Source organism: Austrofundulus limnaeus, unplaced genomic scaffold (genome assembly GCF_001266775.1).
Source record: "Austrofundulus limnaeus strain Quisiro unplaced genomic scaffold, Austrofundulus_limnaeus-1.0 Scaffold2, whole genome shotgun sequence".
In the NCBI taxonomy this organism is placed as follows: domain Eukaryota; kingdom Metazoa; phylum Chordata; class Actinopteri; order Cyprinodontiformes; family Rivulidae; genus Austrofundulus; species Austrofundulus limnaeus.
Window position 1 is genome coordinate 5,555,859 of NW_013952404.1, and position 22,669 is coordinate 5,578,527.

The 22,669-nt window shown below is 41.4% G+C and overlaps 1 protein-coding gene across 1 annotated transcript in view; it reads right to left on the minus strand.

Annotated features, from left to right (window-relative positions):
• Nucleotides 1-22,669, minus strand: part of LOC106520391 (latent-transforming growth factor beta-binding protein 2) — a gene marked incomplete in the record, with an annotated part of 94,604 nt that overhangs the window by 3,279 nt on the left and 68,656 nt on the right. The window contains 22 exon segments of the mRNA XM_014012473.1: nucleotides 259-432; nucleotides 520-660; nucleotides 856-984; nucleotides 1,701-1,790; nucleotides 1,904-2,092; nucleotides 3,099-3,233; nucleotides 5,435-5,563; nucleotides 10,714-10,833; nucleotides 11,412-11,534; nucleotides 14,621-14,746; nucleotides 14,865-14,984; nucleotides 15,167-15,292; nucleotides 16,196-16,321; nucleotides 16,990-17,115; nucleotides 17,290-17,415; nucleotides 17,498-17,623; nucleotides 17,742-17,864; nucleotides 18,049-18,168; nucleotides 20,486-20,605; nucleotides 21,004-21,123; nucleotides 21,299-21,427; nucleotides 21,837-21,962. Of these exon segments, the coding sequence (XP_013867927.1) occupies nucleotides 259-432; nucleotides 520-660; nucleotides 856-984; nucleotides 1,701-1,790; nucleotides 1,904-2,092; nucleotides 3,099-3,233; nucleotides 5,435-5,563; nucleotides 10,714-10,833; nucleotides 11,412-11,534; nucleotides 14,621-14,746; nucleotides 14,865-14,984; nucleotides 15,167-15,292; nucleotides 16,196-16,321; nucleotides 16,990-17,115; nucleotides 17,290-17,415; nucleotides 17,498-17,623; nucleotides 17,742-17,864; nucleotides 18,049-18,168; nucleotides 20,486-20,605; nucleotides 21,004-21,123; nucleotides 21,299-21,427; nucleotides 21,837-21,962 (2,844 nt within the window).

Here is a 22,669-nt window from a genome sequence, read left to right on the forward strand (position 1 = left end):
CAGAAAAAAACAACTTTTCAAAAAACATTTGACGATAAGAATTCAACAAAATAAATCAAATCTCTTAAATAACATTTCAATATATTATCAATTATATTTTAGTTTTATTCAGTTTTATCATAACGGTATTCAATTTTTTTTGCTTGTTTTCTTATCTTCACTCCAGCTTTCTGTGGCCCCCTTGGCGCCACCTGGCTGCAGACCCCACTTTTAAAAAAAACCCAGTTTTATAAAGAAGCACTGTCTTTTGTGTCTTACCCGAGTCTTTCCTGGGACAAAAGGCACACTGCCCACTCCAGGCGACGCCAGACAGACAGCAACATTCAGTGTACGTAGTTCTGCGCTCTTGGACGGGATCGGCACACATGTTATCCCCCTCAAGTCGGCGCCAGCAAATATCCACGTGCACATCCTGATCTGTATCTAGAATTTCTGACAGACAAAACGAAAAAAGTTTTAACAAACGGGACTGAGAAAAAAAATGTTTACAATTTAGGAATGCTTCTACATTTGTCACACCTTCTGTGGTGTTGAGACTGACGCAGCGCCGCCGGGAGCTGTCCAAAACCAACGGAGGACTGCAGAAACAGTTGAAAGATCCAGCCGTGTTCACACAGGCTCCGTTCTCACAGGTGTTTCCAGATTCACACTCATCATAATCTAAACAGACAACAACAAAGAAACAGAGGCATTAATGGTTAAGAATACACAAAAATGTATTAGCATTTATTACATCTTTAAAGCAGACTATTAATAAAATGAAAAAAGACTGAAGGTCACCCCTCTCTTACAACAATAAGAATGCTTGACAATGATTTAAAATGCCACATCACAGAAACAGTTGTCACTTCTTACCCACACACTCCAGGCGAATCTTGTCGTAGTAAAAGCCGGAGTGACAAAAGCAAGTATAGCCAGAAAAGAAGTTTGAACACTGCCCGTTCTTACAGATCTCACGTCCAAACATTTCACATTCATTTGCATCTGAAGASGAAGAGAGAATCACATCTTAATATTAGTAAAGAACCAGTGGCATCAAATCTTTATAATAAATATGAATGCATTTTTGGAATGGTAACATTAACAACATACTGCAAAAATAAAAGACAAGATATTTGCATTTAATGTAACAGGAAGTGAATGTCTGCATGTAAACATTGCTACAAGACAAAAACACAGACTGTACAGAAGAATCTGATGTTTCTTTAGATCATTTTGAGTCACTATCAGAGAAGAGAAGAGTCAGAGTTCAGATAACAGTGTTTCAATGAACAAAAACCAGGGAGTTCCCTTTCTTAAAGAGTTCCCCTTTGATGWCACTTCCTGTTACACTTTGGCTGAGCCAAGTTCAAAAGAAAATATGAGAGCTATGTGACAAAATGGGTACAGTCATGTGTCTCTTTATAAAGATGTTTTTGCTTTAGAAAAAATAATCTAAAATGTTCAGTATTTTTGTCACCACAGAAGCTTAATCATATTTTTGCAGTATCCTGTAATCCTTAGAGTTTTGCTGCTCCCAGTGCAGTCTTTATTCATGGATTAGTATAGAGAAGCATTACTTGGATGCCAGGGATAAGGGTTTATAGATTACTTTTTGTATTTGAAGGATTTGAATGTCACAATCACTTTAAGGGGGTGCAAATGCATTTTTAAGTTGCTACAAGCAGAAATTAAAGGCATTACTAAGTAAGAATAAGTACCTTTGTAATGTTGTTGGCCATGACTCAGCCCAGAGGAAACAGGCAAAGTTATTAATCCACTGCCATGAGGACACTGCTGGTTGTAATCATCTGTATAAGAAATAAAAAATGACAATTTGGTGCAAGAAAAAGTGCTAAAACAACGTAACAAATTACATTAGGTTTGCTTCATTTCGCTCAAATGATAGCGGAGGGTGTTGTACCTTGTCCTGGCAGAGGACAAGGGTGAATCTCGCAGTTATCGCCCCAGCCTGCCCCGGCTGTACAGCAGCACTCCTGTTTGGTGGTGTTGCGCGACAAGACGTTGTTGCAGAAGTTTGCATCATTCAAGTTAAAGTAGCACTGCTTCCTTTCTTCCTCCGGTGGAAACCTGGGCTTGGTGTCAGTCTCAGCTGTAAACGAACAAAGAAAACATTTTCTAAGGACTTGGAAGCACATGTCAGGAATCCTGGTTAGTGGAACTAAATGTGGATTCGACATAGATTTGGTGGTTTAGGAGGGTAATTTAAACCCAGTGCTAGTAATYGAGTACGGATCTCCCAGCGATGGAAGCCGCACACTTCAGCAGCACATCATCACACTGTCACAGCATCGAAAACGACTTTTCCTACGCTCTTCATCCATCAGCAGTACCCTCGCCTCGCCTGCCTCTGATGACCCCGCTCACTCGCCAAAACGATGGGCTCAGGCATTTCACCCGTAAGCTGCTGGCTTACCCAAATGGAAACACTTGCATGCGAGCCAACGCACCATTCAGACTCACATGATTGATTCACACACGTCAAAAGCAAACAGCGGAATGTGGCAAAAAGGTACACAGAGGCATAACTGGGGTTTAGTGGTCAGGCAGAAGGAAAAACATCCCGGCTGAGGGCGCGCCGCTCAATAATGCAAATACACCCAATTCACGCACACACAAACCTATCGAGCTGCAGATGTGGCAGTGTCTTCATGACTTACAGGACTCACGAAAATGACAGAACATTAAAATATGTGTGACTCCTGTACTTGGGATCATTTACTTAAGAGAAGAACAACCTATCTTATGTTTTGATTGCCAATAATTACACCTTATCCTTGTTTTTCTTTGTGGATAAATAAGTTACAGTAAAAAAAAGGCCCATGGGGGTTTCTTGTTTGGCTCTAATACAGGAGTTACTTCATTATTTGTGTGAGAGATTAGACTGATGCAAAATTTCATAGGCAACCCACCCAACCTCAATTTCAGTCTTTAAAATAAATGGAAACAGACTAAAAAAAAAATTGCAATGTAAGCCATGTCCTCCTTGTCACCCTTGTTTGGATAATAAGTTACAGCTCATTAAATCAGGGAAAACTCTGTCTCCCAGCGATAGCACGGAGAATGAAATTCTCTGAGTGCTGGCCCTGTTCTTGTACCCATGGAGCGGCACTGGCTGGTGATGGGATCAAATTCCTCATTGTCGTTGGGGCAGATGCACAGGAAGCTCCCGTCGACGTTCTCACACAGGGCCTCCCCGCACAGCGCCGAGCTCATCTCACACTCGTTTACGTCTGAAAACAAAACAAAACAAAAAAAATTAGAAAAAAAAAAGGAGTCCACGCAGTCAGGGACAGTAAAAGATCAGACTCTGACACAGTTAGCTTCGTCGCAGCAGAGGTGAAAAGGTCTCTAATTGTTGTTGTGCAGAGGGGGTCCAGTGCTGTTTGTTTTAGCAACTTGTGCAAAAGTCCCTTGTTTACCGCTCTGCAGGACTCAGTCCAGCCTTCTGTATCAGTTTATTCTCAGGGTGCACCGATTGCAGTTTTCTGGCTGAGCTTTAAAAAGCCTGACCTGCCAATTCAGATTTTGTCCAATACCATTTCTTTTTTCAGAACTGACACTGTCAGGTGTTATGAGGTCACAATACACCTCCAATGTCCCAATCTTTTTTAGTGAAAATAACTGAGAAATACAAACTTGTTTTAACTGGACATTAGGTAGTGCTCACAGCAGAGCAAAAGGGGACTGTGGCTGATTTTCAGACCTTTGCAGAAGATCAGCTTCTCATGTAAGCATCGACCAATCACCCAAAATTATGGGAATCAGGGYCGACTGATTGGCCGATCGATTTATCGTTACACCTCTAGTTTATTCAGTTTCACTGGTTTGGCTTTTTCTCTCAACCACATGAATGTTTGACATGTAGGATTCAGCTGCATATGTTATGACCTAAGTTTTCATCAAGCAGGAGAATCTGCTCTTAATTAGATTTCCAGACTAGTCAGCTGTCTTCGTGAGCGCAAGCATATATCTGAAATCCGCTACTTCTTTTAGTAGGATGCACACATTATATTTATTTTTCTTCCAAACAGCCAGTCATAACTTGTCTTTTTTTTTGCTTTCAATATAAACTTAACACAAAGCAGGCAATAAATCTTACACTGTTGGAAAGCGTGTGAATTTTCCTTTGTCATGCTCTGTGTCTATTTGTGTATTTTCTGTTAGTCTGTGTTTATCCTTCTCATGTTTTCTCTGTGAATCCCTGTTTCTCCATTCAGTCTTTGCCTTAGTCCCGCCCTCACTCACCTGCTCCTCATGTRTCTCCTCCAGGTGTTTCTCGTTTACACTTATTAGTTGGTCTTTRTATTCAGTCTCCTGTCCTCTGTGTGTTGTTGGTTCAATGTGCTGTCTTCCATGGTGAGTCCGGTTGTTACCCATGTGCATTGTGTTCCTCATAGCTTTGTATGCTGCTTGAAGCGCCGTTTTTGAATTTGTTAAATAAATATATTTCTGCTCCCTGAATCTATCAGCTACCAACCTCACACCCTTTTAAAGGGTGCCACATGTGTAAGGGACATGCATTTGTGGGATTAGCAAAATTTTCTACAGATCGACGGTTTGAAACATGTAAAAAATTATAAGGAGCTATGATCCACGGTCATTGGAAATGTTTAATTGCAGTTCTTGCTGCAACCTATGACACTAGAAAATAAAAGCACAAATTTGATACACAAATATAAACTCGTTTATCCTGAGTGGATGAATAACTGGATAAAAGATTATTGCAATTTTTAATAGGACATCATTGTTTTGAGTGCATTTGTTACAAACTATTTTACATTGAGGATCAGTACAAAACGAGCCTCCTTGTGTGAAATTTGAGCCACACAGCCCGTCTTCTGAATATTATTTGTTTTTCATACTAAAATGCGACCCATCACAATGAACTGAGGATTTTGTGGAGGAATGGAGATGGTTAAAACATTTGCAGCAACTGCCTTTTGTCAACATATAATGAATAAATAACTTATCTATGGGTTGTTTTAAATGTAATATCTGAAATCTAAATTTGTTTGAATCTTTTTTGAGTATAAGCTACAAAAAACATGATTTTGAGCAGTAAAGCCTTCATTATTTTATATTTTTCATGCAAGCTAACAAAGCTTTTTTTTCTTCTATCCAGTGGGTAAATCTTACTATCCAAATAGTGTTTAAAGTTTCCACTTTTTAATGACATCAAAAATTCCTCATCAGAAGGACCTAAAATAGGATTCAGACCAAATATCAATGAGTTATCCTGATTAGGAAGACAAATCAAGCCATATATCTGGAACTGCTCATGGTTTCGGGATGATCCAGGTATCAAAGTGTAGCTTAAAATGCAGGAATCTGAAAATGCACTTAATGCACCAAATTTGACTGAATCCTCTGTTTGCTGTGACGGGTCACAAATAGACACAATGAGTATATTTACTGCACAGTATTCACACACCAACACACGTGGTCAGGTCCCCCACTGGGTTGGCGTAGCCTCGGTCACACAGGCAGCGGAACGAGTCGGCTGTGTTCTCGCAGAAGCCGTGGTTCCCACAGACGTTCTCGTTGTCGCATTCATCAATGTCTGCAGGGGCCGAGGGCACAGAGAAGAGGTGAGCACAAGATTAATATTTAYAGCCTCGATCTGCAAAACAGAATCTCAACGCGCCTCTGTAAGCACGGCGCCGCTTCTCCAATACAAACACCGCCACCACACCGACCGCACGAAAACAACGCATCACTGCCATCATAACACGTCAGGCACAGTGTACGAACGGGACCATTCATCCTGAGGGCTTTCAAACGTTGCAGTTCATCAGTTAATTCATGGAGACGGGCTCTTTGCATTAACGTGTTCGGTCAGGATGCAGCACGGATCTGTAAGTTCTGAGGAAGCATTGGTTAACAAGCTGCAGGCAGTATGAAGCGTTCACCCACACAGTGAGGAAAACAGACTTTAAGATCTAACAAAAGCTGATTTTTCTTTTCAACTTTATTAATGCGTAKGCTTTTGTTTTCCTCCCCAGACAAGAAAACTGTTACCTTGAAAGGATTCGGTGTATTTAAAAAAAAATGCAGGTAAGGATTTAAATCTGGCACAGATCCAGCCCTCGTAATCTTAAAAACAAATTCAATAAATGAGAGGAACTGCACGCTACGTGTCGGGGCTGTTAACACTGGACCTTCCAACAACACTGCCGATCCCCTGTCGGCTGCAGTTTTAAAAGGCAACATTTGTTAACAATTTTCTTACACACATGATTTAGTATTTCTTGGCATCTGCAGCTGAAGCAAAGAGGCCAAATAGTGATACAGCAGGAAGGAGAGGCTGATTGTAATTGTAAAAAAATAATAAATAAATAAATCAGAGTTTATTGTTCACACTTTTGACACGTGCATTTGTTCAGGTCACTTCTGCTTGTCACTGGTTTCTGTTCGCATTCTCCCAGGTTGCCAAGTGAAATGATTTCAGTTCAAGAAAAGATTTGGTGAATTTTCATATCCTAACGACCTTCAAACAACCATCTTTTTGGATTCATTTAAGTTCAGTCTGTCTGGAGTACCAATGGAAAGAAAAACAGTTAATGGTAACTCATTCATCAATTTATACAAAAATAAATTGAAGCGACAGCTTTTCGGCAAAGCATTAGGATGGAAACACTGCTCAATAAACTAAACTGTTCTAATGTCTGTCTGCTTTTTATTGTAAAAAACAATTTTTTGTTCACTTTTATACGAAACATCTATAAACATTTAATTCAAAGATGACTCACCTCAGGTCATGGGTTGAATGAGTATTTGAAATATAAAGTGCTAAATTACTACAATTTAGATCAGTGGAGGCAAATTGTCCATTTCWTTTCAGACATTTAGAACAAACTGAATTATAGTATGAAGATTTCTGTTTTTATAACTGGCTATTTATATTTTTTATGAGGGTAAAAAATTGAGTCCAAAATAAATCTCTCCAAAATAACATTAACCTTATATTATTGTACTGTATCATAAACTGTTTATTGTGTTATGTMTTATATTTTATCAATAGGACATTGTTTAAACTGGTTTCATTTTGCCTCAGAGTATTAAAGGCTGCATCAAATGTGCAAAGATAGAAAGTTGGCCAAGAGAATCCACAACTCATTTGATTTTAGCAGCACTCTGAGTCCTGTCTTCTCTCCCAGCACAGACAACCGCTGTCTGAGGGCTTGCTGGGAGGACTAGTTTTTTTTTTTGTTTCCAAGAGTTCCAGTCCTGAGTTGGCTGTTTCTCTAACATACCTCAGAGGTCAGAGACAGTAGGCCCCCACATGCTAATAAAACCGTGGAGACAAAACGGTCTGCTGTTTGTGAAACTTTTCACAGGAAATGCTGAAGCACCGAAATAGCATGAATAGACTTGTGGGCTCAGCTGGTCGCAAGATGAGAYGAGGAAGAAGAGATGAATGCATGCTGTACTGAAAACCAGCAGCCCACTGGACCTGCATGCTCGAGACAGTCAGCTTGAGGATTAGATGTAAGGAAATTCCATTCAATTGAGAAGAAAAAAAAGACATATTAAATATTCCCAAGGCTTAGTTGAGAACTTTTTCAAAATGAGGTGAAAACGATTAGTAGCAAAGAGTTTGAAACATTTCCTCAAACTTCAATAACTTATGTGGAGTCGTGAATGTTGGAATGACACCGGCARCCAGCTGGGAGGTCTGAAAGGATCTCCGCTAATAAACGAAATGATCACTGTCTGAGCGTTTCATTCATGTGTAAAATGGAACTGCAAACCATATGCTGAGATGAGATGCAATCAAATTTTCAGCCCCAGGAGGAATGATAGCCCGGAGAACAAAGCAATTTGAAACGCCTTTGGATCTGATTGTGGCATTATCTGAGCGACAGCACTCTTCGACTAACCTTTCAGATGAGTCATCAAAGGACAGGATCGAAGCGCTAATCGCACCAGATAGTTTGTGTGGGTGGAAAAAAAAAGAAAGAAAAGTAGATGACTCCACTGAGCGCAAGTCTCAAACCAGCAGGATACAGGCCTACTTATTCTCATCTTTCCATGTAATGAGTTACATAAGAACACACGCAGCGCTGCAAATTGCCTGGATGGAAGAACTAAAGAGCATTAGAGGGTGAGAAGTTCAGCCGAGATCGGAGGAGCCGCTGTTAAGAGGTGAACCAGACTTAAATGAGCATGTATCCTAATGGGCTGACCCAGGAAGACCCGCTTCCTGTCTCCGGTGAGGCTGTGATTATGCTGGGACTGTGTTTTGATTGCGTCTCAATGTCATGAGTTCATTTAGCGCACATGGTGGTGAAAATATATGAATCATTGACTGCTGGCTCACCCTGCTCCGCCCACATTTTCCCATGTTTTCTGGGCAACCCGTTGTCTAATTGGACACACATGCAGTGGATATTTTTTTCACATGCCACTAGGCATAAATGAGTTTATTGCTTAAGGTTTTTACTTTTCAGGCAAGCATATTAACTAATGTAAAAGTCGGGTTGACAATAATAAAGGTTTATCTGTCATGTTATGCTCAAACAGACAGAAAAAAAAACAATTCCCATCTGCTCAGAAGCATGAGTTACTGCACACATGTTTAAGTCTTCACATTTCTATAGGTTTATAAGAGTTGGAGGTTGGCAGGGGTGTGACCGCAGACAGTTTCCGCCTTCGGGTAAGCCTTATTAAAAACAAGACGTAGCTCATAAATATGAGGATAAATTAAAACTAAAATCTTTAACACCTAGATTCATATGTATCCCTTCATTTACAGAATCACGGAAGGTTTGTGTTCCGACTTTATTGCAAAATTGCAGGTGACATTTGCGACGGAAAACCCCCCCCCCCAACATTTTCCCGTCCTTTTTGTGTTTTTGGTCACGGCCTCTAAGTCTAAATGAGAGCAGTGAGCAGAGCCAACGACAAAACCGCTGCCACTTCGAAGGCAAGAGAGTAAAAATAAAACAACGCCCCTCACAGAAACTGCAAATTACAACGTCTGGTCTCCTCTTAAATATCTGATGATTTTTACAAGCAGACAAAAATGCCCCAAAGTAATTTAGCTCCTTTCTTGGACTTTTATTGAGGTGAAGGCAGCATCTCCCACATCTTCCCATGGTGAGGTAAAAGAAGCCGTAATGGAGTGTGCTGCTGAGTCCCGAAAGGTAAACAGCCTTGGTTCTCATTTTAGGGGTGTAAGTGTTTATTGGAGCATCTTTTGGACCTCCTTAAACAGCCACAACAAGTGCATATCTAGACCAGTTTGCACTAAAATGCACAACTTAGCAGTGACTGCCTTTAAAAACAGTAGAAGTGAGCAGCTGGAGTCCATCAGTCTGTATCACACTACAGGCTCCGGCACACTTTAGCTGGTGCCAGACAGACAAAATCATAAAATGTTCCCATGAGGCAACCACACTTAGTGGGGATTGTAGTGATGGAGGGGCAGAGGGACATCGTCGGTGCTGCAGCAGTCACTGGTTTAATAAAAACCTGCAATCGTAAGAGCACTGCACTCCTACTGCATCTCCACAACTGTTATTGTATCAAGCTCTCTTTCTCTTACACAAACCCAACCATAAAAAGTTTAGTCCTCCCCACTAAACAGGTAATTCTTCATGCATTGTAAAAGTCATGATTATGTCTTTAAAAGTTGCGCCCACAGATGTTGGATAATTACAAACTCTGGTAGGAATATCTGGTGACCACATGGGGTGCAAATAGAAAAAAGAACTGTTATGAGACCACAACCCTTTTTTTTCTTTCATAAGGAAACAGCAGCAGTGCTACCAGAGGTGCTCCATTATTTCAGCTGCCAAAAGGATGACACTAAAAAAAGCTTTAATCTCATTTTCTCCTCATCTTTTTCGCAACTGTTTGTAAGAAAATGACTCAGTAGGTTTAAATCGCGTCAATCTCTGTGAACACATCACATGCTATCAGAACCCAGAGATGTCAAACTCTTTTTCACYRAGGCCCACACGAGCATTATGGYGGCCCTGAAAGAGCCAGTTGTAAGCAACTTTGATGTTTTGTGTTTGACTTTAACTAAAAATACAAACTGTTACATTCCTCATCTCTTTACTACAGCTGAGCACCGCTAACAAACAATAACTGAGCTCTACATGGTATTTCCTGCATAGAAACAACGTTTTAACACATCTTCTCACAAACACTGAAAAGTACTACGAGTACAACTGACTGAATGTGAAATTTATATAACAGAAATACTATTAAAAGTAARAGTTTTACTCAATATTCTGGAATCCTAAAATCTCTCACTTTCCAAAAGAAAATTCCCACTGTTTCAATTTATTTTACGACTCGTAAGTGGGACATTACCACTTACCAGTACAACTGAGTCRCATCAAAAGTAGCTGGTGAAAATGCAGCTAAACTGAGATTTTACACAATGYATTTTGCTGGCTTATGAGAGATATAGTAYATGGTCAATGCTGACTCTAAAATAGCAGACATTAACACTTTTTTGAAGCTCTCAYGGGCCACATAAAATATCATRGAGGGCCACATTTGGCTCACGGGCCTTGAGTTTGACGCGTGTTATGGCCTATGAGARGGGAAATAATTTGGACTGTATGAACAATGGCGGAGATTTAATCGCAGCCAAAATATTGCAATAAAATGTTTGGAACATGTATGATTTCAAAGCAAGTATCTCATTACAAGATTAAAACCACGCTTTTGGCTCTGCAGTGTTAAAACACTCACCGCATCCTCCCTCCAGACTGCCAGGCTGACATGGCATGAAGCACTGGTAGGAGCCGATGGTGTTCTTGCAGCGCCAGGCGCCGCAAACCGTGTTTCCAAAGTCTTTGCACTCATCCTGGTCTGTATGGAGGGACACAGATAGAAGAAAAAAAATGTGAGAATTTCACAAAAACAGAGAATGCAGTTAGACACAGACAGTCCCTCCTCCTCTGCTCGTTTAGTTCTGGTGTAATTGGCTGTGCAGCAGGAGTTGGCCAGAAGGCCTGTGGCGTAGCTGTCCACCGTAAACGAGGCAGGCAACAGAAATGGCCAAGAACAATATTATCACAGCAACCAAAGAACTTGTGAAGGAGTTAAGGTACCAGAGGGAGAAACGCCTCCCGCTCACAATTGGGTCATTCATACCTACCTCAAGGGAGTGGGAGCCCAACCGCGCAAGCACCTCACCCTTGGGATCACGGAGGAAAGCCTCTAAGCCAGGCCTAAACGCCTTGACTGAAACCAAGTCCTCATGCACTATAGATAATCAATCACAGCCAACTGTGCCTAACTGTGCCTTAATGTAGCATGACGATCAAACAGCTAATGCTAACAAGCTGGTTTACACAAAGACAGAAAAGTTCAGGGCAGAGTCAGGGGGTCAGCACCCACCGTGACACAACAACAAGACACCACGGGGATGTTTTAGTCCAACTTACCTTCGCAGTCAGCTGCACCAGGGTTGAATTTAAAGCCGACCTCGCACAAACATAAGAAAGAGCCAGCAGTGTTGAGACAATCTCCTTTAATGCACACATCATCTCTGCTGCATTCGTCCACATCTAAAAGCAGAACATGGGAAAAAAAAGATAAATTAGGGGAAATACAAAAGCCATAAGAGAGACAGGAATTACCCTGTGTCCTCACCATAAAAAATCTGGAATGAAGTTCTCTAACCAAAACGCCCTGGWCATTCAAAGCAAGTAACTCTAAGTTGGCCAATGAGAAATAAAGGGAAAATGTATCTGACTCAGAATCTCAGCCTGAGAATATTTCTTTTAGACCAAAAGTTAAAAATGAGTTCTGTACGCTTGATTAAGTGTAGACGGGTGGGTAATTGCAGCATTACGACATAACGTGCAATGTTCTTGGACTTGGTAAAAAATGAAAGATGGAATGAAGAGAAAGAAAAATCTGTTTCTGCAGAAAATGCCAGTCTTTGCTTTTCAGTCTTTGATTTCCACTTGAAAATTACAGAAATAGAAAAAATAATTCAAGTAAATGAATTAAAGGAGACATATCATGCTTTTAAATCCTTATTTTTCCCATTAAAATCATTCAGTTGGGGGAACTGCAATGTTTTGGTCTGAAATCCTCCTTATTTTAACTTTACCAGACCCTCTTTCACCCCTTTTCTGAGGTATGTGTCAATGCAGCTCATTTTGATGCTATTTCTTTGAATCTAAATAAGGTGCATCACACCCCACACCCCTCCAGCTTCCAGAAACATTTTATTTACAAATTGATTAAATATCAACAATGAAGGACTTGTCCACTCAGCCTTACATGTTGGACCCAGAGTCTGACCCAGAGCCAGATGACCAAACTGTAGTTGTTAAGTCCAGACCTTATTTGGTAGTTCTGTTGAAAATAATTTGACATAACAGTCCAGAAAACATCATAGAAGATGGAGAAATTGGAACAGGTTGAAAAATATGACCCAAACAGAATATAAAGATATTTTTGCAGCACCAGAAGAGACTAAATACATTTTTTCTGCTCTCCTGAAGACTCCAAGTACACAACAAAATGCATTTAACGGCTAAAAAAGTGGATTTTACATGAACTGTCCCCTTTAATTGAAAATTTTTAGTTAATTCAATGAAAAACGTTTGGATGATACAAGTCTGTGGCACTACCTTTTGATCTAGATGGGTTTCAGTCTGTTGTCAGTTTTTTATTATACTGTACTTTTTTTTTCGATTTTGAAGCCAAGCATCATCATCATCTGTCATTTCCATGACCTCACAAACCCTTATCCTCCCTTCTTCTCCCCCTCTAGCCTCATGTCAGAAGGGTCTGGTTTTCATTGTGTCAGCACTGAACACGCCATGGCAGACTGCAAGAAAATATACGACAACTGCTGATTTATAGGATAATTAGGGCCTAGTATTTGTTGTGGCGAGCAGCCAAAGTACCTGACACAGCCTGGGCAATTTGCTCAAAGTGACTGGATGATATTGACACTGCTGCGCGGCCAAAATTTAGGTAGAAGAATGTCCACGTTTAAGTATTAACTATAGTTCTATGCTGTAAATCTTGCCAATTACATGTTGGACCTCTATGGTATCTTTGAGGGAAATTGAAGATTGAATCTACCTGCTTCGTCTCACGATGGGACATTACGCCGCCAGACAATCTAGTATTTACTTTACTCCACCTTTTTCTCTCAAGACCCACCAAAAACAACACCGATCCAACATCCTGTTCAAAATAATTTCATGCAAATGCTCCAGTCTGCAGAAAAGCCTTCCTTAGTTGACAATTAGGTTACATTTCCCTCCCTATCCGATGACCAGTGGGTCACTGGGTGCGGCTGGAATAACATCAAACTGATGTCCAAGCTGAGACGCAACGAGCTGAGACAATTGATGAGGCCACAGCCATTACACAGAATGGCCTCAGCATCCAGGACAGCATGGTGAGAACAGCTTGTTTGCACAAAATAAAAAACATGTGCAAACCATCAGTATGGTAACAAAATACCTTGTGTGCAAAAAATCATTGAGGGGGGTGGGGATATGTATTTTCCAAGCACATACAGTAGTTCAATTCTATACCAAAATCAAGTAACTATGTTACGTTCAGTTGTTTAGAAGATGCTGTTTATGTCAAAAATAAATTTGACTTTGCATCATCTAAACACCTTGAAATTGGCCTCAGTCGCTTTAAGAACCTGCTACTGTTTCAGACACTCCTACTTCAGCACGTCTTTACAACAACGCTTCGGGAGAGGGGTGCTCTGTGGGGCGGGAGTTAGGTACAAATAGGCRGTGCTTTGTACCAGCAAGTGTTCAGGCAGCTCCACATGGCTACCACAGGAGATTCAAGGATTTCTCAAACATGCATGAATGAGTCAAAGCAACACTCTGGGTGTGTGTTTGATGAGGAAATGACATTATAAAACATAAAAGCTCAAAAAGGTCAATTTTGCATACCCCACCCCTTTAAAAATATCCAACCCATTCTCACTCCCAAGTCGTCACATATTGACGCATTTTCAAGGTCCCCTCTGCGTCCGATTTTGACGCGTTGGGTACCCCCCTCGCATCAGTTATTGATGAGATGGGGCGGAATCCGTTGTCATAATTTCAGAAAGTGTAGAAAACGCACAAAAACGAACCGTCCCAAAGCCTAAAATTACCTTTATTCACTCTAGACATCCTGTCCCTTACCCTAGTACCTAAAATTAACCATCAACCCTGATCCCTAAAATTAACCATTTTAGAAAGTGTAGGAAATTCACATCAACTATGTGTCCCAAAGCGTAAAATTACCTAATATTCACCATAGACATCCTATCCCTGACTCCACTACCTAAAATTAACCATGAACCCTGATCTCTAATATTAACCACAGACCCTAACTCAAAGACCCCCTATATTTTGCGTCCCAACACGTCAAACCCAGACGCCGAGGGAACACGGAAATGCCTGGTGCGTCAATAACTGTGTACCCGATGCGTCAAAATAAGACGCAGAGGGAACCTTGGAAAAGCGTCAGTATGCGATGAGTCGGGAGGGAGAATGTGTTAAAATATCATGATCTAGCTCTGATGGTGAATTTGCCTCACTCAGTTGTATAAAGCTAATAAAATCAAATGAATCATGATTTCCCATTGGTGTCTGGCCACAATGTGTTATTATACCTTGGCAGCCAGGCCTTCCGTCAGTGGTGGTAAATCCATCAGGACATGCGCAGGAGTAGGAGCCCTCAGTGTTGAGACAGTTACCTTCTCCACAAATCCCCAAGATGTTTAAACACTCATCGATATCTGTCACAAACAAGCACAAATAGACTCAAACAGCTGTGTCAATATGCCAACATGCGGTAAGCCACGAAAAAAATAGCCAACCACTAATGGCGTATTTCACATGTGTGTGTATAAATACCCATGCATGTAGTCCCAGCCACGAGCTCAAGTCCAGATGGGCACAGGCAGCTATAGGAGCCGATGGTGTTGGCACACTGGCCTCCTTGACACAGGCTGGTGTCCTCACACTCATTCACATCTGCATTTCCACACACAGAAATGTCAGCGCCATGACACATTCAGCCGTAAATCATTTGGTTTTTTTGCTCCAAATCAAGACAAAGCGCTTCCAGACCACACTGTCAGAAAGTCATGCATCATCGCCTATACAGGGTCATACAGTGCTGGAGGAGATGACTGAAAAAACAATCAGGACTCTACCTTCACATGAGAGGCCATTGGGTGCCACGGTAAAACCCGGGGCACAGGCCATGCAGGAAAAGGAGCCTTCTGTGTTGATGCAAACACCTGTGGGGCAAACACCTGCAGCCTGGCACTCGTCTAGATCTGCAAGATATAAGAATGAAAAAGATTAGACAGAGTGAGATAGAGATTATCATCTGAAAGAACCTCAAAGAGCCTACTTTCTGTTTTATCTGTTAAAACATATAAAGGAATGGGTGTGATTCAGCCTAAAATACGGCAAGCAGAGCTGCTTTTATTACATAGCACTGACAGTGTTTTATTAAAAAGAGTGGAAAGATAAGTATGTGGATGGTCATTAAATCTGAAATAGCAAGCGATTACAGGTGGCGTATAATTATTACATCCACAAATGGTCACCAGATTGCTGGTATGTGATCGTCGCAAATTCCTAAAGTTGGTATAGATTGTGTTTCTTGAGGAGAAAATAGCAAGGGGCTGTTAAGTGAAGGGGATGGCTCCGTTTTGGCTTCAGGTGGACAGAGAAAGTTAAACACGACAAGGCTAGTGCACAGGACACGGGGAGGTGGTTGACTTCATTTTAAATTAAACCCCTCATATTTTCCATGGCATCAGATACGCCCATTAAAACCCTATAAAAGACGGAGTTGGACTTGGTTTGATAAAATCATTTCCCAGAGCAAAGACACATATCAGTGGGGGATCTTCCTCTCATGGCTAGATCCACACTCCCATTGAAAAACACACCGCAGTATATAAAACTAACCGAGACCATGTTGAAAAGTCTACAAGTTTAAATAATCATTCCTCTATTGCTTCCCATGAAGTCATGACACATCTGACCTCGCTGGATTGGCGAGAGCWGCCATTTTATTGCACTGATCTCACAATTTATGTCAAGACAATTTACTGAGATCTAAAAATGTCTTCTCTACTCATATTTCAAGACAAATATTTTCCTCTTCTACCCTGGCCATCAACGAGTTTGATACCGAGTTCACAATAAGGAGCCGCAGCAAGTCTTACCTTCACAGGTGTGACCGTTCTCCGACAGCTGGAAACCGACTCCACAGCTCCTGCAGRTGTAAGATCCTGGGATGTTCAAGCACAGCTGGCCCTGGCACAAATTAGCCACCGAGCACTCATCCACATCTGGGCACAAATAAACCAGCACATGATAGTACAAACGATAATCTGTGGTTTCAGATAAATAAAGACTGCCAGTTGTAATCAATTACTTGATGGTTAGGAGTGAAACATGACGACACCTCTTTTGTTTTATTAGCCTGACATCATTTTATTCTATTTGAAGTTTGGTCTCTAATAAGAGGCAGTGCCAAAGGCGGAATAATCCAGAATTCAGCTATGATGTGATGCGCTGAGATGAAAGCCTTTTCTGTTTGAGCTGTTACATGTGTTGTTTCTCAACACAATGCAATATTAGCACTGATAGCTTTTTTAAAAGTTGACATACTGTATTTGAGTTTAGTTGAAAATCAGGTAATGTAAAATGAGAGTTCATGTAAAAGCCCTAACATGATCACACTGCTGYCCATCCTCAGAAATCCTGAAACCAGGCTGACAGATGACACGTGAACGAACCCTCTGTGTTTGTACATGTTCCCCGGGGGCATGTAGCGGGAAGCGCACACTCATCAATATCTTTTGGGGAAACAATGCACACATGTAGTCATTCACTGCAAGTCTGGGATGTCTTTATGGCTAAGAAAAATAACTTGGACATGTATTTTTTGCAATTAGAAGTGGTTCTGTGATACATGGAGTGTTAAGTTTTTACAAGAGGAGTTAAATAAACCCACCCTGACAAAGATTTCCATCTAATGACACTATGTAGCCCGTGGGGCAGTTCTCACAGGTGTAAGACCCTTCTGAGTTTAGACAGATCCCGTTGGCACAGGTAGATAAAGACAGGCACTCGTCGATATCTGAGGAAAAACACACGTGTATGATTGTAGTAAAACGGAATAATATTTAGAAAAACTCCAGATTAATAGCAAAGAGAAGTTTTACAGTGAACTCACAGAGCAGACACACGTGTTGAGTAAGTTTTTAACAACTCTAATGGTTTTACTGAATGAAAAGCTAGAGGTTGAAATTACCTTCACATCTCTGCCGGTCTTCGGATAATCTGTAGCCAGCTTTACACTGGGTGCAGGTGAAGGACCCCACTGTGTTGGAACACACCCCTCCAAAACACAAGTCACCCTGAGCACACTCGTCAACATCTAGACGAAAAGGAACAAACTCCCACAAGTAGGCAAACGAGTCATCAGTATCCACGAGTGTTTCCATTAAATCTTTCCTTACCTTCACATCTCAGTCCGTCAGCAGACGGTCCGAACCCAGGCCCGCAGCTCTGGCAGGTGTAAGAACCTGCTGTGTTGATGCAAATGCTCGCAGGACAGGCAGCGCCGGTCGCACACTCGTCGACGTCTAGCAGAAAGCAAGGATTTGCAGACATTATTCTGCTGCTGAGAGGCTCCCACGAGCAGAGAACCACGCGCGCGCTGATGAGTTATGTTCAACAGCTCTGAGTAATTCTTTTGCAAACCTTCACAAGATTTGCTGTCTGAGGTGACTTGGTAACCATGGTCACAGATGCATTTGTGGGTGCCGTCCAGATTGACGCAGAGGCCGTGGAAACAGACTCCCGGAAGCGAACATTCATCCACATCTGGAGAAASGATACAGAGGAAAAGGACTCAGAAATTAAAAACAACCACAAAATGCTTTGTAGCCGTTTTTACAAGCCTTGAGTCAAACCTCAAAGCTTCTGTAGTATGGCTGCAGAAAACTACTCCCAGAGCTCTGATCTGCAGCGTTTATAACGTGCCACTGACCTTCTGACAGACAGTTACCTTGGCAAACGTTGTCGGATGAGAGTTTGTAGCCGTGGAAACAGTTGCACCTATAGGAGCCTTCTGTGTTTATACAGAGACCACGGCTGCACACGGTCTGATTCAAGCACTCATTTACATCTGAAGGCAGAGAAAATTTATATGAGCGAGGGAGAGTTGATGTTTTAATTCAGGTGTCAGTTATTGAAAATTACAAACATTTTTGATTCGTTTTGAATCACCTTTGTGCCCAACAGCACATTCAAATAATGTGTTTGTGTTTGCACTAAAGGACTAAAGACATTTGCCACAAAATATAAATTGGATTATTTGGGATTCTACTTGCAAAATCCTACTTTTCTAGTAGAAAAATTTTCAAAACCTTTGAGAAAAGAGTTTCTTTTTAAATTAAGTATGTGCATGGTTTAAAATTTAAAAGGGAAACGTAAAAGGCAAGAAGTGCACATAAAATCTGCAAACAGCCCTCATTAAATTATCCCCCAAACCTCAATCATCAAAAGTTTTTACTACTTGTTTTTTTCCACTTAGGAATCCCAAACAACCCAGAAAATCAAGTTGCGCAACACATCTGTATCTTTGAAATGCTGTTTAAGATGAGATTTATCAAGTGTTAACAGCAGTTTTTTTCCTCTCTCTCTCTCTCTTTTGGATTATCTGACATTGTGGTGACAGAAAGAGAGGGAGATGCTCAAACAGGAAGGGTAAAGGAAGAGAGGAAGTATGTTTCTGCAAAAAAATAAATAAAATAAATAAAATAAAATGTTGAAGGAAGGATGTTACCAAGAGGTGATACTGGATCCTGACCCACAGCATGAACACACGCTGAAAACAACATAGAGTCACAGAGCAGCTATTGTTTTACTGGCCACGGGCACTGCCAGACATCTGTCAGTGTGGCCCAGTACTTTGCTTCTGCAATCATCCGACATCGGTCAGGCCTCGCAGATAAGCTCCAACAAGGAAAGACAGACTTTTTTTTCCTATCACGCCAACAATTAGGCTTATCCCCGACTCGGCCAATTGGACCTAAACTGTGCTGCTGTCAACCGACTGAAGCAAACAGTGGAAWCTCAGCACCAGTGCTGCCTGTTTTGTGTGACTATGTCAAAATGGGCATTGCAGTCTCGGTTATGCTGCCTGTGTCAAGAGTGAAAACGTTTACCTCCACCATTATCCCCCATCTACGTAATTCCTCTGTTTATACAAAACAGATTTACTCAAAATTAATAGTATTAGTGGACCGAGTGGTGTTTTCTTTGGAGGCAAGGGGCTCATCAAGCTTTAAACAAAAGTTTCAGTCATCAAAATAGCTGAAAAATTTATWACAATGCACCAAAACTATTGCTGAAATTACTCTGCGTAATTTCCATCATTTGTCTATAAGCTTTTCACATTTCTGGAATACAAACAAAGTTTGGATTTCCAAACAAATTAAAGGCATACAAGGTCACACAGCGGAGATGTGGTAAGCAACACCGGTCGAGCTGTTATGTAACGGGACCACGTTCAGGTTGGGAGCTCGGCGTGTGCGAGCTTAAACACACACAGCGACGTCTGGCCGATTATTTGTGTAGTCAAATCTAATCCCTTCGCAGGAGTGTTAAATTGGACCACGGACAACATCAGGGGTGAAAGGGAATGTTTGTTTACACACCACGACCTCTTTGCTGCAGGGAGCTGACCCTTTGGCCCTCTCATGCGTCTCCTGCGACTGCGCGGCAGTGGTAATAAAGCCTTGCTTGCCTTTGACGAGATCGATGGTAGAGCTCTCCAACAATAACACAGTGTTTGTTCGAGGCCGGGGCCAAGAAGAAATGTTTATACTCTCCCAAATTCAAGTATTATAAACGATCGTATTACAAAACCAGTGATATTGAAAAAACTTCATAAATGTGTTAAAAACATTGGGAATGTGCAGAGAGCGCTTAGTGGAGGAGTTAAAGCATTGTAGGTGGAATCACTAAAATAATAGAAATATCATGGTTGTGGTTTTGGTCTGTAAAGTGGCCCCAAAAATGTTCCCCGTTGCACATAAAATGTCCAATAGAAAGTCCTCTGAAACAAAAACTTTATTTAATTCCTAATTTTCATGCACATCAGTAGTCAGAGTGTCCCTCTGAGCAAAGAGCCGAAAGGCAGCAAACTTAATTCAGCTCGTGCTACTTGGTCAGCTGCGCTGCATCATAAGCTGTTGACAGGTCTTAAACAGCATGGGCTGCTGCCATGCTGCCTCATTTTTGGACTTTCCAGTGATGCCAACAAAGAGCTGCAGTTACATCAGTGCAAACGTTACCCAACGCAGGAAGCTATTATTGTGTCAGAGGGAAACCCAGCTTGTTTCCATAAAGCAGCTGGAAACACCTTCAGGACATTTTGGAGGAAGGGGGCGAAGTGTTAGTGGTCCTGCTGCTTTTCATGGGGTGTGAGTTTGGCTCACCTACACATCTTTTATTGACGGGCCTAAATCCCGGGCCACAGGCCTGGCACTGGAAGGAGCCAACAGTGTTGATGCAGACGCTATTGGGGCAGGAGCTAGGATCTCTGCACTCATCTATATCTGCTTGAGGGGAAAGTGGAAAATAAAGACATTGAAGAATTGAATTAGTTGTTGCAACAACAAGCTTACTCAAACATTGTGCACCTCTATTGAAGAAAGAGACCGTTTGGATAGAAATGCTGGTAAACACACACACACACACACACACACACACACACACACACACACACAAACACACACACACACACACACACACACACACTAGTACACACAATCCCTCTTGTCATGGAGCGAGCAAAAAATTCTCCCTGACTTTGCCCAGAGGAAAACACAATATGTGTTTTGTTACTGGGCTGCACACAAAATAAGGGCAGCTAACAAATGGATAAATATATAATTGTGTGTTTGGGTGAACTTGACTCCGAGTGCAAACGTTTATGCTGATGCACGCGATTCACCTTCGCAGAGGCCTCTCCCGGACTTGGAGTAGCCAGTGTTGCATTCGCAGGTGTAAGATCCTTCGGTGTTGACGCATTTGCCATTTTGGCACTTGCTGGGCATGCTGCACTCATTAATGTCTGCCAGTTGAACAAAAACCAAGACAAAAGGTAAAAGAGAGTCTGTTTTGTTCCACAGAGTTAATCACGACAGGATGCTTTTTCAAGTGGGCAGTGCTGACGGACAAGAACTTGCAGTCCTCTAACAAAGACTGGAAACATTACATCTCCTACTGCAAACTGGACTGTGTCTTACCTTGACAGAACTTCCTGTTCTGAGTGATCACCTGGCTGTAGCCGCTGTAGCACTGACAGGTGTAGGAGCCATAGCTGTTCAGACARCGGCCCTTCCCCTCACATGGGTCCAGCTCACACTCATTCACATCTACAGAGGAAGAGGTAAAGCAGGATAACTTTTTTATACTCTATAGTCAGTATTCCAAAAATACTTTTTCCTATTATTTTTCAAAAATACTAAATGGAAAAGGCTGTTAAAAAAAGTTCCTCCCAGTTAAGAATAACATTTATGTTAGAGTAGCCAATTCTGCTTAAATAGTCTGTGTTTTTGAACAGGCCCAAAAGAAATAAAAATGAYTGGCTACTTGAGAGCCACATTTTCTTTAGCAGTTAGAAGAGACTGTAAAAATATTTTCTGAACAAGGAAATAAAAAAATAAATAAATCAACATAAACTTTTTCCAGCYAAATGCTCTCCAAGAGGCAGAACTTATAATTGCCCATAGAAAAATAAAGTGTTTTGACCAGATCAGTTTATCTCTTACTCGTTTTTCTTACCAATACAGCTGGTCTGCAGTGCGTTGATCCTGAATCCTGGCTCACAGTTGCAAGTGTAACCATCCTGTGTAGGAACACATCTTCCTCTACCGCATATTGTCGATGAAGTAGCACACTTGTTAAAACCTGTGGGGAAAAAAAGGCATGCACAGTCATCACTCAAAAAACAGACAATAACATTTCTGACCCAACATTGAAGAGGCTGTAAAAATAAAAAATAAAAATAAAAAAAACACAGCATTCCAGTAACACATGCTGCTCTCCATRGGTAACTATTTTTGCTGTTTTATAGATGGAGTCTTGGATGAGGGGAGTGATATTACAACAGCGTAGTGTTCTGACAGGTGGCATGGCACTCTTACAAAGAGTTAAAAGTCAAGAAACAGGTCATGCGCCACAGAGCCTAACATGAGTTCTGTTCTTGGCTCATTCTATCCAATATTCTACCCAAAAGGACAGAGATAAAACAAAGATGTTGGCTTCCAGTGGTCGGCTGCTAAAACACTCTAACATAACTTAGATTTATCTTAGTCCGTCAATTGCTCTGTCGCTCACAGTGTTTGTCATCCAAACACACATTTATCCTGTCTCTGTCTCTTCCTTTCATTAAAAAAATAAAAATAAACTGGTCTTGTTACACTCAGGATGGCGTACCCTTCCAAGAGGCACACACTTTCTTGGTTTTGCGCCCTCTCACCCTCTGTGCTACACATCAACTCAAAGCCAATTTGGCTGAAATACAGGGTTGAAGAAAGCGATTTCAGGCTTTACTTTGGGTAAGCTTACAAAAATGCCTTCTAAGATGTGCCGCTGTCTGCCAGCTGTTGACAGAA